This window comes from Salmo trutta, chromosome 16 (assembly GCF_901001165.1).
Source record: "Salmo trutta chromosome 16, fSalTru1.1, whole genome shotgun sequence".
NCBI lineage: Eukaryota > Metazoa > Chordata > Actinopteri > Salmoniformes > Salmonidae > Salmo > Salmo trutta.
In genome coordinates, this window is record NC_042972.1 from 37436894 (window position 1) to 37451156 (window position 14263).

General features: G+C 40.4%; 1 protein-coding gene and 1 long non-coding RNA gene across 7 annotated transcripts in view; one reads left to right on the forward strand and one right to left on the reverse strand.

Annotated features, from left to right (window-relative positions):
• Window positions 1–14263, forward strand: part of LOC115150693 (intermediate filament family orphan 2-like) — a 79759-nt gene that overhangs the window by 52522 nt on the left and 12974 nt on the right. For all 6 annotated transcript variants that reach the window (XM_029694222.1, XM_029694223.1, XM_029694224.1 and 3 more), the window contains exon 2: window positions 5007–5067. In XM_029694222.1, coding sequence (XP_029550082.1) covers window positions 5007–5067 — 61 coding nt within the window. The remainder of the gene's footprint in view (window positions 1–5006; window positions 5068–14263) is intronic.
• On the reverse strand, window positions 3592–7054 carry LOC115150697 (uncharacterized). Its single transcript, XR_003867146.1, has 3 exons — window positions 7016–7054; window positions 4984–5094; window positions 3592–4337 (listed from the first exon to the last, which is right to left on the reverse strand). It is a non-coding gene; the product is annotated as an uncharacterized LOC115150697 (long non-coding RNA).

The window sequence follows — 14263 nt, forward strand, 5'->3', positions numbered from 1 at the left end:
GCCACGGAAGGAGAGTTGTATGGCATTGAAGCTCGTCTGGAGGTTAGTTAACACAGTGTCCAAAGAAGGGACAGAAGTATACAGAATGGTGTCATTTGCGTAGAGGTGGATCAGAGAATCACCAGCAGCAAGAGCGTCATCATTGATGTATACAGAGAAAAGAGTCGGCCTGAGAATTGAACCCTGTGTCACCCCCATTGAGTCTGCCAGAGGTCCGGACAACAGGCCCTCCGATTTGACACACTGAACTCTGTCTGAGAAGTAGTTGGTGGACCAGGCGAGGCAGTCATTTGAGAAACCAAGGCTGTTGAGTCTGTCGATAAGAATGTGAATGTCCTTAGTAGTGGTTTGACCATGAAGGCCTGATTCATGCAGTCTCCTCTGAACAGTTGATGTTGAGATGTGTCTCCTACTTGAACTCTGTGAAGCATTTATTTGGGCTGCAATTTCTGAGGCTGGTAACTCTAATGAACTTATCCTCTGCAGCAGAGGTAACTCTGGGTCTTCCTTTCCAGTGGCTGTCCTCATGAGAGCCAGTTTCATCATAGCGCTTGATGGTTTCTGAGACTGCACTTGAAGAAACTTTCAAAGTTCTTGTTGTTTTCAAAGTTCTTCATGTCTTAAAGTAATGATGTACTCCCATTTCTCTTTGCTTATTTGAACTGTTCTTGCCATAATTAATAGGAATCAAGGTAAGACCCAAGTGCAGAATGTGTGAAGTAACAATGTTCATTGTAACCACAGGGGCAGGCAAATGACAGGTCAAGGCAGGCAGGGGTCGATAATCCAGAGTAGGAGCAAAGGTACAGGACAGCAGGCAGGCTCAGAGACAGGTGGAGTGGTCAGGCGGGCAGGTACTGGGTCAGGACAGGCAAGAGTCAAAAACCAGGAGGACGAGGAAAAGAGAGGCTGGGAAAAGACAGGAGCTGACAGGACAAACGCTGGTTAGCTTGACAAACAAGACAAACTGGCAACAGACAAACAGAACACCGGTATAAATACACAGGGGATAATGGGGAAGATGGGCAACACGTGGAGGGGGTTGGAGACAAGCACAAAGACAGGTGAAACAGATCAGGGGGTGACAATAATATGGACTTGGTCTTTTACCAAAAAAGGTTATCTTCTGTATACCACCCCTAGCTTGTCACAACACAACTGATTGGCTCAAATGCATTAAGAAGTAAAGAAATTACACAAATTAACTTTTAACAAGGCATAACGGTTAATTGAAATGTATTCCAGGTGACTACCTCATGAAGCTGGTTGAGAGAATGCCAAGATTGTGCAAAGCCGTCATTAAAGCAAAGGGTGACTACTTTGAAGAATCTCAAATATAAAATATATTTATATATTAAAATATATTATTTGTTCAACACTTTTTTGGTTACTATATGATTCCATGTGTTATTTCATAGTTTTGATGTCTTCACTATTATTCTACAATGTAGAAAATAGTACAAATAAAGATAAACCGTGGAATGAGTAGGTGTCCAAACTTTTGACTGGTACTGTATATAACTGAGAATTCTATATTTAATTTTAAATGAAAGTGCAAAAATGTCTAAAAACATGTTCTCTCTTTGTCATTATGGGGTATTGTGTGTAGTGTGACAAACCTATTCAAGGTTAAGAGAGTTTGTCACAAATTAAGCGGGAGACCGTCACCAAAATCACCCCAGAAGGAGAGTTATTTCGAACAGGACAGTACCTGTGTGTTGGTTTCTCCGTCCTGGTCCACCCAGGCTGCAGGCGAGGTCAAGGATAGCAGGGTTCGGTAAACAAATCTGTTTCTCGGTAGGTCCAGGTCCAAACGCTAACAAGTCAGTCCAATCAGTCCAGGTCATACACGGTAAATCCAGCCAACATATATATTGTCACTTTCTCTATGGTTCACAGATCCCCGAGCCCCTTCCTCTCTCTCTTCCTGGTTTGTCTTGACCCCTTATTTGTGGGTCGGCCCCACTTTCTGGACAGTCCCCTTGCTTCTGGGAGTTGTGGTTTTGGTGGTCGGCCATTTTGTGATCTGTAGTTCTGGTCGGGATGGCCATTTTAGCGAGAGGGCAGAGCCCGTTTATTAGTTCTGCCCTCACATATCTGCCATTTATCACTCGGCCGCCTTCTTTGCCACACATCTCCCCCTAGATTCGACCCCCTAGGTCGGGCTACCGCAGCAAAATGGGCGTGTATGCGGGATAACCCATCCACATTTCCTTCCCTGCTCTGTGTTTTAAGTCAAAGTGAAACGGTTGAAGACTCAAAAACCTGAGCCTTCTTCTCTTTAGCCCTACGCATCCAGGTGAGTGGGGCATGGTCACTGAGGGTGAAGTGGTGCCCTAGCAGGTAGTATTTCAGTCTTTCTAGAGCCCACTTTACTGCCAGCGCCTCTTTCTCAACGACTGAGTAGTTGGCCTCCCATGGTTCCAGCTTCCTGCTTAAAAACAGGATGGGGTGTTCAACCCCTTCTCCCTCTTGGGAGAGCATGGCTCCAAAGCCGACCTCTGAGGCATCCGTCTGAATTACGAACTCTCGTTTATTAGTTCTGACCTCACATATCTGCCATTTATCACTCGGCCCCCTTCTTTGCCCCACATCTCCCCCCCACACATCTCGGCCATTTTGTGATCTGTAGTTCTGGTCGGGGTGGCCATTTTAGTGAGAGCGCAGAGCTCGTTTATTAGTTCTGCCCTCACATATCTGCCATTTATCACTCGGCCGCCTTCTTTGCCACAGTAGATGTTTGAGATTTTTTGTATTTATTTAATCCATTTTGAATTCAGGCTGTAACACAACAACATGTGAAATAAGTCAAGCGGTATGAATACTCTCTGAAGGCACTGTAGATTGTAGGTGATGCGGAGCACATGCAGATGCTATGACAGACTGTTTTCCTCTGTCTGCAGAGGGTGGATGTGATGCAGTTCTGAACTCCAATGACCTTTGTGTTACTTGGGAAACATCCTGCTCTTGGACACAGTAAAGCAGCAGTGCCAGCATTTTTTTTAACCAATGCTTCAATCAAATGTGAGCTGGAGACCGCCCAGCCAGGGATACTTCTCTCTAGCTAATAAGACAGTGTCGCCTACATTTAGTGGATTCCGAAAGCAACAAAGGAAGGTTGGTCAGATAGAAGACTCTCTAGTGATGGACTGTATGTTGTTTACTCTACATTCAATGGTGAATTCTAGAAAATTGCTTTTAGATCAAGAGAGGAGATCTGAAAAAAGTATTTAACTCGGTGTGGAATGATTTTTACTTGAGTATTTCTGTCTCTGGTCCTGTTGCTATAGTGAGGGCATGACCAGACAAAATGTGCCAGCATTCTTTGGTGTCTTGGTCACAGCCCCCACCCCCTGTCTCACATTGGTGGAGCAAGGCATGAGAGTTAGCTGGGGGAGGGAGGAAATTACCATTATTTTGTTTGATAGCCCATAAAGTCGTTTAGTCACGTTTGCTGTCTGACACTGTGGCTTACCTCATACTGATGAACGACTTTACTGTCTATTCTTTCACTTTCCACTCTGTTTAGGGAATCATGCTGTGCCTCGGTATGCCCCCTTTTTCTATCCTTAGACAATGTAGCAGTCAGAGTCTAGTTTGGAGATACTGACCAGGCCTGTGCTATAACTGCCTGTAATTCAGGCTAAAAGTGGCTTATAACCCATTGTGTCACTATTTCTATTTCAACACAAGTCTACTGGCATGCTATGGTAACCAAGAAGATATGACCAGTCAACTGAGAGAACGATTCCCTGCTAACCATAGGCTATGAGTAACGGTTGTGACTGTGAGAGAGTCGGGCAGTTCATTTACTCTCAAGTTTATCATGGTCTCTTCTGACTATTCCTGTAAGGAGTTGGTTTATACAAACAATAACTCTGAAGATTTTCTTGAGTAAACATATTCATATTTCTGACTAGTTAAATATTTAAAAATATTTAATACATTAATCTCTTTAGAGTTCAGATATACTGACATTCATTTTCAAGTTCTTGCCCAAGCTTTAGCAACAATAGATACAACAGATGCTCAGTTATTCCCCTTCTGTGACTAGGATGGAAGGAATGTTTCTTCCCCTTCTGTGACTAGGATGGAAGGAATGTTTCTTCCCCTTCTGTGACTAGGATGGAAGGAATGTTTCTTCCCCTTCTGTGACTAGGATGGAAGGAATGTTTCTTCCCCTTCTGTGACTAGGATGGAAGGATGATTCTTCCCCTTCTGTGACTAGGATGGAAGGATGATTCTTCCCCTTCTGTGACTAGGATGGAAGGAATGTTTCTTCCATTGATGTTAGCCACTGAATTCCATGTAATGATGAGACCCTGGTAGATAGATGCCTGTTTAAAGAGCCAAGACATTATATCAATTGAGACATGCTGTCAACTTCATGGAATCTTCATGAAAAAAATAAAAAATATGAAATGTATGCATTCACTACTGTAAGTCGCTCTGGATAAGAGCGTCTGCTAAATGACTAAAATGTAAAAAATGTATGTAAAATGAATCTCTTTTGTAAACATAAAACAGAGGTCCAATCTGGAGGAACCTCAAGCAATTTGTTGCAAAAACTTAGTGATCATTTGTTTTTCTAGGTGATATACATACAGTATATTGTATGGAACCTCCTGTCCTTTGTTGTAATCAAAGACCCAGTGGGAAGTGTATAGGGCAGTAGTGGGAGACAGAGTTCAGGTTACAGTCAAGGTAAAGGTTAAAGCCAAGGCTGGGACGGGGAGACTCCGACCATGTAGTGTCTTTACTAACTGTGACATTCTGTTCACACTGATACCTCAAAGGGCTATATGGCATATTAAACAATACTAAGGCTAGTTGAGAGCTCCATGAGCACGGTTATTCCTAACATTTTTAGAAGCATTAGGCCAGAACCTTGACACTGTTTGACGTCTAAGTTTGAACATTGGTCTTGAGGATTAGACTATTTTGTATTTCAAATGTAAGTATAAGTAAGTGCAGGTAACTGACCCTCCATGTGTTCTGTGTTGTAGATGGGAAGAGGAGCTAAACAGACGAGAGCAGCTGGAGTCCTTGGTGGAATCCATGCAGGAGGTGAGTAGACATAAACCATCAATTCACCTTCAACATAAAATAAATGGACCTTCACCATAACATCATTTCACTTTCATCTCAAGATCCAATTGTACTTTATTCACTACTGTATAATGCCTTTCAGATGGTTATTGTCATAAAGACAGAAAATGTAAGCCCCACAGCTGCATCCTTTGAATCAGGGCAATTCCACCATAACGGAATTGTGCTGAAACTCACTTGCGCTGAGATGTTTCACTTAAAATGTATGCCAAACAAAAACCATTGATTTCAAACTTTAACAAACCATACAACTCTATGCAAAAGTAATAATTTTAACAATTTACATATAATATTTTACAAAAACACATTTACTGGAAGAACTGTGCAGATGCAAAGTTTGGTAACCGAATTAAGATTCAATGATGTCTGCAGAAGGAATGGGGTGTCAGCCATGACATGACACATTGCCTTTGAAAAAATCTATTTTGGTTATTGAACTACAGTAAGTTAAGCGGATTTACACCTGTTAACGGAATTGCGGTAACGGAATTTCATCATGGGTCCCTGATCTGTACTACACAGAAATAGATAATTATGGATATACATGTCATCCTCTTCATGGTGATGTATCCTAAATAGGTACACTAAGGTTTTAACATGCAATATCCTCCTGTGCATATTTGGGTATTATTCTACACACTGGAACTTATTTTAATGAGCTTTGCCCCCAACCAAGACCAATTTTGGTTTGTCTGGACCGGACCAAATCTGAACCAATCATGGTGTATGTTTCACAAGTTTTGACATCAAATTACAGCAAGCACAGTAGAGCTCAGGGGCCTCATTTGTCAATGGTTTATGGACACAAAAAAATACTCTAAACATTGCGTGCTTTAGTTTTCCCGCAAAGGTTGGTATTTATCCATTTTGAACTTGAAGGGAAAGTGCACATATCTCCACTCAAACCATGCGCGTGCACAACTTCTACAAGGTTGATCAACTCTATTGCAAGCAAATAGACATATTGTTCGTTTGGGGGAAATGGGAGGTGTTTGATGCACAGGAATTATAATAGTGGTAAGTTAATAAAAACATTAAAATGTAGGCCTAATGATAAAACACATGCATTTGCTGATGGTAAGGAGATTGCATGGCAGCATGTCGTCTAATACAGTATATTTATTTTGTTTTTATTATATAGGCCTAAATCATAATCATATTGCAGGACATGCCTCTCCTTTGCTGACATAATTGGTTGAAATTATTCTGTCTACACAACAATTAATGTTAATTCGCTCATTCAATAGCGAAGCATGCTCTGAAGTAAATAGACCGGTAGCCTTGACAGTAGCCTACAGTATGCGTCAGTATAGGTACGCTCCAGTGCTAATGTGCGATAGGATTAGGAGTGTGAAAATCATAGCCTAGCCTATTTAATTTGAGCCTATACTAAGGCAGGAGATAGAAACACAATCATGTATTGATAAACAAAATATTGAACAACAATTAGTATTTTACATAGAAGTGTGGGCTGCAGCATTTACTTTAAAATTGTTAGAGGACAATCAATCTTGCAGAATGCATGGACAGTGTTTGGCATTCACTAGGCTGCATGCATTTTTTGTTTGGAAAAGTCACAAACATTCTGCCCACACATCTACAGAAATGTGATCAAATTTGCCATTGCACTTTCTTTCAGGAACTGTCATGGCACAGTTCCAACATCTCCAAATTATACACAAATTAGGTTGTTTTTGTTACCATAGAAGGTGAATTGAGGGCGTTTTCTAGGTGGGATGGTAGTGGTCGTTCAGGACCACATAAATATAATATAAGGTGTCACGAATTATGTCGTGGTGTTGCAGAGAGGACGACCAAAATGCAGCAGAGTTGTGGATACTCATTCTTTTAATGGGAAAAACCGAAAAGCACCCACAGGAAAAACAAAACAATAAATGATACTCACGACTCACAACAGTGTAGCAGGCTCAATAACGCAGTGCTCACAAACAATCTCCCACAAAAGACAAACACACCCTAATATATGGGACTCTCAATCAAAGGCAAATAGACAACACCTGCCTTCAATTGAGAGTCCCAATCCCATTTAACCAAACATAGACATACAACCAGCTAGATCAACATAGAAATACATAAACAAGGAACAGTGCCCAAAAAACCCTGGAATACATAAATCAAATCCCCTACAACAAACACACCACCCCGAACCACATACAACAAATACCCTCTGCCACGTCCTGACCAAACTACAATAACAATTAACCCTTATACTGGCCAGGACGTGACATAAGGAGACTGTGTGAATCAAAAATAATATAATATAGCTCTGATATATCAATGAAAACATGCATATATGTTGCGTGCGACAGTTTGATAAATCCCAATAATTTGTGACGCATGCAAATCCTAGAATCTCCACTTACGCCAGAATTTAGAAAGACATTTACACATGGTTGATAAATGAGGCCCCAGTAGAGTACAGCACAGAATAGTAGAGTAGTGTCAGTGTTTCCCCGATAACTTGTTGCTGCCACTCCCAAAAATGTTATATATACAGTACCAAACAACATTTTGGACACACCTACTCATTCCATGGTTTTTCTTTATTTTTACTCATTTCTAAATTGTATAATAATAGTGAAGACATCAAAACTATGAAATAAGACATACAGTTGAAGTCGGAAGTTTACATACACCTTAGCCAAATGCATTTAAACTTAGTTGAACAATTCCTGACATTTAATCCAAGTAAAAATTCCATGTTTTAGGTCAGTTAGGATCACCACTTTATTTGAAGAATTTGAACTGTCAGAATAATAGTAGAGATGAATGATTTATTTCAGCTTTTATTTCTTTCATCACATTCAGAAGATTACGTACACTCAATTAGTACTTGGTAGCATTGCCTTTAAATTGTTTAACTTGGGTCAAACGTTTCAGATAGCCTCCCACCAGCTTCCCACAATAAGTTGGGTGAATTTTGGCTCATTCCTCCTGAGAGAGCTGGTGTAACTGAGTCAGGTTTGTTGGCCTCCTTGCTCGCACACGCTTTTTCAGTTCTGCCCACAAATTTTCTATAGGATTGAGCTCATTGTTTTGTGATGGCCACTCCAATACCTTGACTTTGTTGTCCTTAAGCCATTTTGCCACAACTTTGTAAGTATGCTTGGGGTCATTGTCCATTTGGAAGACCCATTTGCAACCAAGCTTTAACTTCCTGACTGATGTCTTGAGATGTTGCTTCAATATGTCCACATAATTTTCCTGCCTCATGATGCCATCTATTTTGTGAAGTGCACCAGTCCCTCCTGCATCAAAGCACCCCCACAACATGATGCGGCCACCCCCATGCTTCACGGTTGGGATGGTGTCCTTCGGCTTGCAAGCCTCCCCCTTTTTCCTCCAAACATAACGATGGTCATTATGGCAAACAGTTCTATTTTTGTTTCATCAGACTAGAGGACATTTCTCCAAAAAGTACGATCTTTGTCCCCATGTGGGGTTGCAAACCGTAGTCTGGCTTTTTATGTCGGGTTTGGAGCAGTGGCTTCTTCCTTGCTGAGCGGCCTTTTAGGTTATATCGATATAGGACTCGTTTTACTGTTGATATAGATAATTTTGTACCTGTTTCCTCCAGCATCTTCACAAGGTCCTTTGCTGTTGTTCTGGGATTGATTTGCACTTCTCGCACCAAAGTACGATTAATCTCTAGGAGACAGAATGCGTCTTCTTCCTGAGCGGTATGGCGGCTGCGTGGTCCCATGGTGTTTATACTTGCGTACTATTGTTTGTACAGATGAATGTGGTGTCTTCAGGCGTTTGGAAATTGCTCCCAAGGATGAACCAGACTTGAGGAGGTCTACAATTTTTTTTCTGAGGTCTTGGCTAATTATTTTGATGTTTCCATGATGTCAAGCAAAAAGGCACTGCGTTTGAAGGTAGACCTTGAAATACATCCACAGGTACACCTCCAATTGACTCAAATTATGTCAATTAGCCTATCAGAAGCTTCTAAAGCCATGACATCATTTTCTGGAATTTTCCAAGCTGTTTAAAAGGCACAGTCAACTTAGTGTATGTAAACTTCTGACCCACTGGATTTGTGATACAGTGAATTATAAGTTAAATCTTTCTGTAAAGAATTGTTGGAAAATGACTTGTGTTATGCACAAAGTAGATGTCCTAACCGACTTGCCAAAACTATAGTTTATAAACAAGAAATTTGTGGAGTGGTTGAAAAACAAGTTTTAAACATATCAAAATATATGTAATATTTGAGATTCTTCAAATAGCCACCCTTTGCCTTGATGACAGCTTTGCAAACTCTTGGCATTCTCTCAACCAGCTTCACCTGGAACGCTTTTCTAACAGTCTTGAAGGAGTTCCCACATATGCTGAGCACTTGTTGGCTGTTTTTCCTTCATTCTGCTGTCCGACTCATCCCAAACCATCTCAACTTGGTTGAGGTCGGGTGTTTGTGGAGGCCAGGTCATCTGATGCAGCACTCCATTATTCTCCTTTCTTGGTAAAATAGCCCTTACACAGCCTGGAGGTGTGTTGGGTCATTGTCCTGTTGAAAAACAAATTATAGTCGCACTAAGCCCAAACCAGATGGGATGGCGTAACGCTGCAGAATGCTGTGGTAGCCATGTTGGTTAACTGTGCCTTGAATTCTAAATAAATCACAGACAGTGTCACCAGCAAAGCACCCCCACACTATCACACCTCCTCCTCCATGCTTTACGGTGGGATATACCCATGCGGAGATAATCCGTTCACCCACACCGCGTCTCACAAAGACACAGCGGTTGGAACCAAAAATCTCAAATTTGGACTCCAGACAGACAAATTTCCACCGGTCTAATGTCCATTGCTCATGTTTCTTGGCCCACGCAAGTCTCTTCTCTTTATTGGTGTCTTTTAGTAGTGGTTTCTTTGCAACAATTTGACCATGAAGGCCTGATTCACACAGTCTCCCCTGAACAGTTGATGTTGAGAAGTGTCTGTTACATGAACTCTGTGAAGCATTTATTTGGGCTGCAATTTCAGAGGCTGGTAACTCTAATGAACATCCTCTGCAGCAACCGATTTAATCTGGTTACTACTCCTGCCCAGAAACTAGAATATGCATATAATTAGTAGATTTGGATAGAAAACACTCTAAAGTTTCTAGAACTGTTTGAATGATGTCTGTGAGTATAACACAACTCATATGGCAGGCCAAAACCTGAGAAGATTCCATACAGGAAGTGCCCTGTCTGACAATTTATTGTCCTTCTGTAGCCTCTCTATCGAAAATACAGCATCTGTGCTGTAACGTAAAATTTTCTAAGGCTTCCATTGGCTCTCAGAAGGCGCCAGAAAGTGGAATGAGAGGTCTGCAGTCTCTGGGCTAAGTACAGCAGCTCTGTTTGTTACTGCCTGCCTGGGGACAGTGACACTGGAGAGGCGCGTCCACGAGACTGCTCCATTTTTTTCTTTCAGTCTTTGAATGAATACAACGTCGCCCGGTTGGAATATTATCACTATTTTACGAGAAAAATAGCATAAAAATAAATTTTAAACAGCGTTTGACATGCTTCGAAGTACGGTAATGGAATATTTTGACATTTTTTGTCACGAAATGCGATCGCGCGTCACCCTTCGGATAGTGACCTCAACGCACGAACAAAACGGAGCTATTTCAATATAACTATGGATTATTTCCAACCAAAACAACATTTGTTGTTGAAGTAGAAGTCCTGGGAGTGCATTCGGACGAAGAACAGCAAAGGTAATCCAATTTTTCTTATATTAATTCTGAGTTTAGTGAGCACCAAACTTGGTGGGTGTCAAATTAGCTAGCCTGTGATGGCCGAGCTATCTACTCAGAATATTGCAAAATATGCTTTCGCCGAAAAGATATTTTAAAATCTGACACCGCGATTGCATAAAGGAGTTCTGTATTCTTAAAATAATTGTTACGTTTTTTGTGAACGTTTATCGTGAGTAATTTAGTAAATTCACCGGAAGTTTGCGGTGGGTATGCTAGTTCTGTACATCACATGCTAATGTAAAAAGCTGTTTTTTTATATAAATATGAACTTGATTGAACAAAACATGCATGTATTGTATAACATAATGTCCTAGGAGTGTCATCTGATGAAGATCATCAAAGGTTTGTGCTGCATATAGCTGTGGTTTTAGTTTTTGTGACATATATGCTAGCTTTGAAAATGGCTGTGATTATTTTTGGCAGGGTACTCTCCTGACATAATATAATGTTTTGCTTTCGCTGTAAAGCCTTTTTGAAATCGGACAATGTGGTTAGATTAACGAGAGTCTTGTCTTTAAAATGGTGTAAAATAGTTGATTGTTTGAGAAAATTGAATTGTGGTATTTTAGTTGGTTTTGTATTTCGCGCCGTGCGATGCCATTGGCTGTTGGCTAGGGGTTCCGCAGGCGGAACGGCGTCTGTCCTTAACAGGTTAACCTGTTGGGGATAGGGGGCAGTATTTGCACGGCCGGATAAGAAACGTAACCGATTTAATCTGGTTACTACTCCTGCCCAGTAACTAGAATATGCATATAATTGTTTGATTTGGATAGAAAACACCCTAAAGTTTCTAAAACTGTTTGAATGGTGTCTGTGAGTATAACAGAACTCATTTGGCAGGCCAAAATCTGAGAAGATTCCAAACAGGAAGCACTCTCTCTGACTATTTCTTGGCCTTCTTGATCATCTCTATCCAAAACAGGGGATCTCTGGCATAACGTCACATTTTCTAATGCTCCCATAGGCTCTCAGAAGGCGCCAGAACGTTGAATGGTGACTTTGCAGGCCATGGCTGAAAAACAGTAGCGCATTTGGATAGTGGTCGATCTGAGAACAATGAGACTGGGGGCGCGTGCACGAGCCGACACCATGTTTTTATTTTTTCGTCTTTGAACGAAAACAGGGTTTCCCGGTCGGAATATTATCGCTTTTTTACGAGAAAAATCGCATAAAAATTGATTTTAAACAGCGTTTGACATGCTTCGAAGTACGGTAATGGAATATTTTGATTTTTTTGTCACGAAACGCGCCGAGCACGTCACCCTTCTTTACCCTTCGGATAGTGTCTTGAACGCACAAACAAAACGCCGCTATTTGGATATAACTATGGATTATTTGGAACCAAACCAACATTTGTTATTGAAGTAGAAGTCCTGGGAGTGCATTCTGACGAAGAACAGCAAAGGTAATCCAATTTTTCTTATAGTAAATCTTCGTTTGGTGAGTACCACACTTGGTGGGTGTCAAAATAGCTAGCCCGTGATGGCCGGGCTATCTACTCAGAATATTGCAAAATGTGCTTTCACCGAAAAGCTATTTTAAAATCTGACACCGCGATTGCATAAAGGAGTTCTGTATCTATAATTCTTAAAATAATTGTTATGTTTTTTGTGAACGTTTATCGTGAGTAATTTAGTAAATTCACCGGAAGTGTTCGGTGGGAATGCTAGTCACATGCTAGTCACATGCTAATGTAAAAAGCTGGTTTTTGATATAAATATGAACTTGATTGAACAAAACATGCATGTATTGTATAACATAATGTCATAGGAGTGTCATCTGATGAAGATCATCAAAGGTTAGTGCTGCATTTAGCTGTGGTTTTGGTTTTTGTGACATTATATGCTAGCTTGAAAAATGGGTGTCTGATTATTTCTGGCTGGGTACTCTGCTGACATAATCTAATGTTTTGCTTTCGTTGTAAAGCCTTTTTGAAATCGGACAGTGTGGTTAGATTAACGAGAGTCTTGTCTATAAAATGGTGTAAAATAGTCATATGTTTGAGAAATTGAAGTAATAGCATTTCTAAGGTATTTGAATATCGCGCCACGGGATTCCACTGGCTGTTGACTAGGGTGGGACGCCCATAGAGGTTAACACTTTTTTGGTTACTACATGATTCCATATGTTATTTTGTAGTTTTGATGACTTCACTATTATTCTACAATGTAGAAAATAGAAAAAATAAAGAAAAACCCTTCAATGAGTAGGTGTTCTAAAACTTTTGACCGGTAGTGTATGTTTTTTCAACAACAGGTTACGGTCAATAATATCCAAGACTGCACTGAAATCTAACAATACAGCTCCGACAATCTTATTATTATCAATTTCTTTCAACCAATCATCAGTAATTTGTGTCAGTGCAATACATGTTGAGTGCCCATCTCTATAAGCATGCTGCAAGACTGTCATTAATTTGTTTACAGAGAAGTAGCATTGCATTTGGTCATACACCATTTTTTCCAACAGTTTGCTAAGAGCTGACAGCAAGCTTATACTCTTGGGTAGCGGAATTACTTTGGATTCCCTACAGGCCTAAGGACAAAGACTTTCCTCTAGGCTCAGAATAAAGATATGACAGATAGGAGTGGCTATAGAGTCAGCTACCATCCTCAGTAACTTTCCATATAAGTTGTCAATGCCAAGAACTTTGTCATTATTGATCTATAACAATAATTTTTCCACCTCTCCCACACTAACTTCAAACTTGCAGTGCTTTTCTTTCATTATTTGTTTCTTTATGCATGAATCCAATGGCTCACTGTTTGCCCACTTTGCCAATGAAGTAATCATTCAAATAATTGCCCACATCAAATGGTTTTGTGATGAATAAGCCATCTCATTTGATGAAAGATGGAGTTGAATTTGTCTTTCTACCCATAATTGAATTTAAAGTTTTTTTTCTATCATTCTTTATATTATTGATCTTGGCTTCATAAAACAGTTTCTTCTTCTTTTATGTTGAGTTTAGTCACTCAATTTGCAGTAAGTCAGCCAGTCAGATATGCAGCCAGACTTATGAGCCACTCCTTTTGCCCCATCTCTTTCAACCATACAGTTGTTCAATTCATCATCAATCCATGGAGCCTTAACAGTTCTAACAGTCAGTTTCTTAACAGGTGCATGTTTATCAATAATTGGAAGAAGCAATTTCATAGTTGCAGCATCTGGATGCTCCTCATTAATCACATCAGACCAACAAATATTTTTAACAACATCCACATAAGAGTCACAGCAAAATCTTTTGTATGATCTCTTATACACCATTTTATGCCCAGCTGTTGGAATTTTGGCTTTCCTGGATATAGCCAATATATTGTGATCACTGCATCCAATGGGTACAGATACAGCATTAGAACAAAGTTCTACAGTATTAGT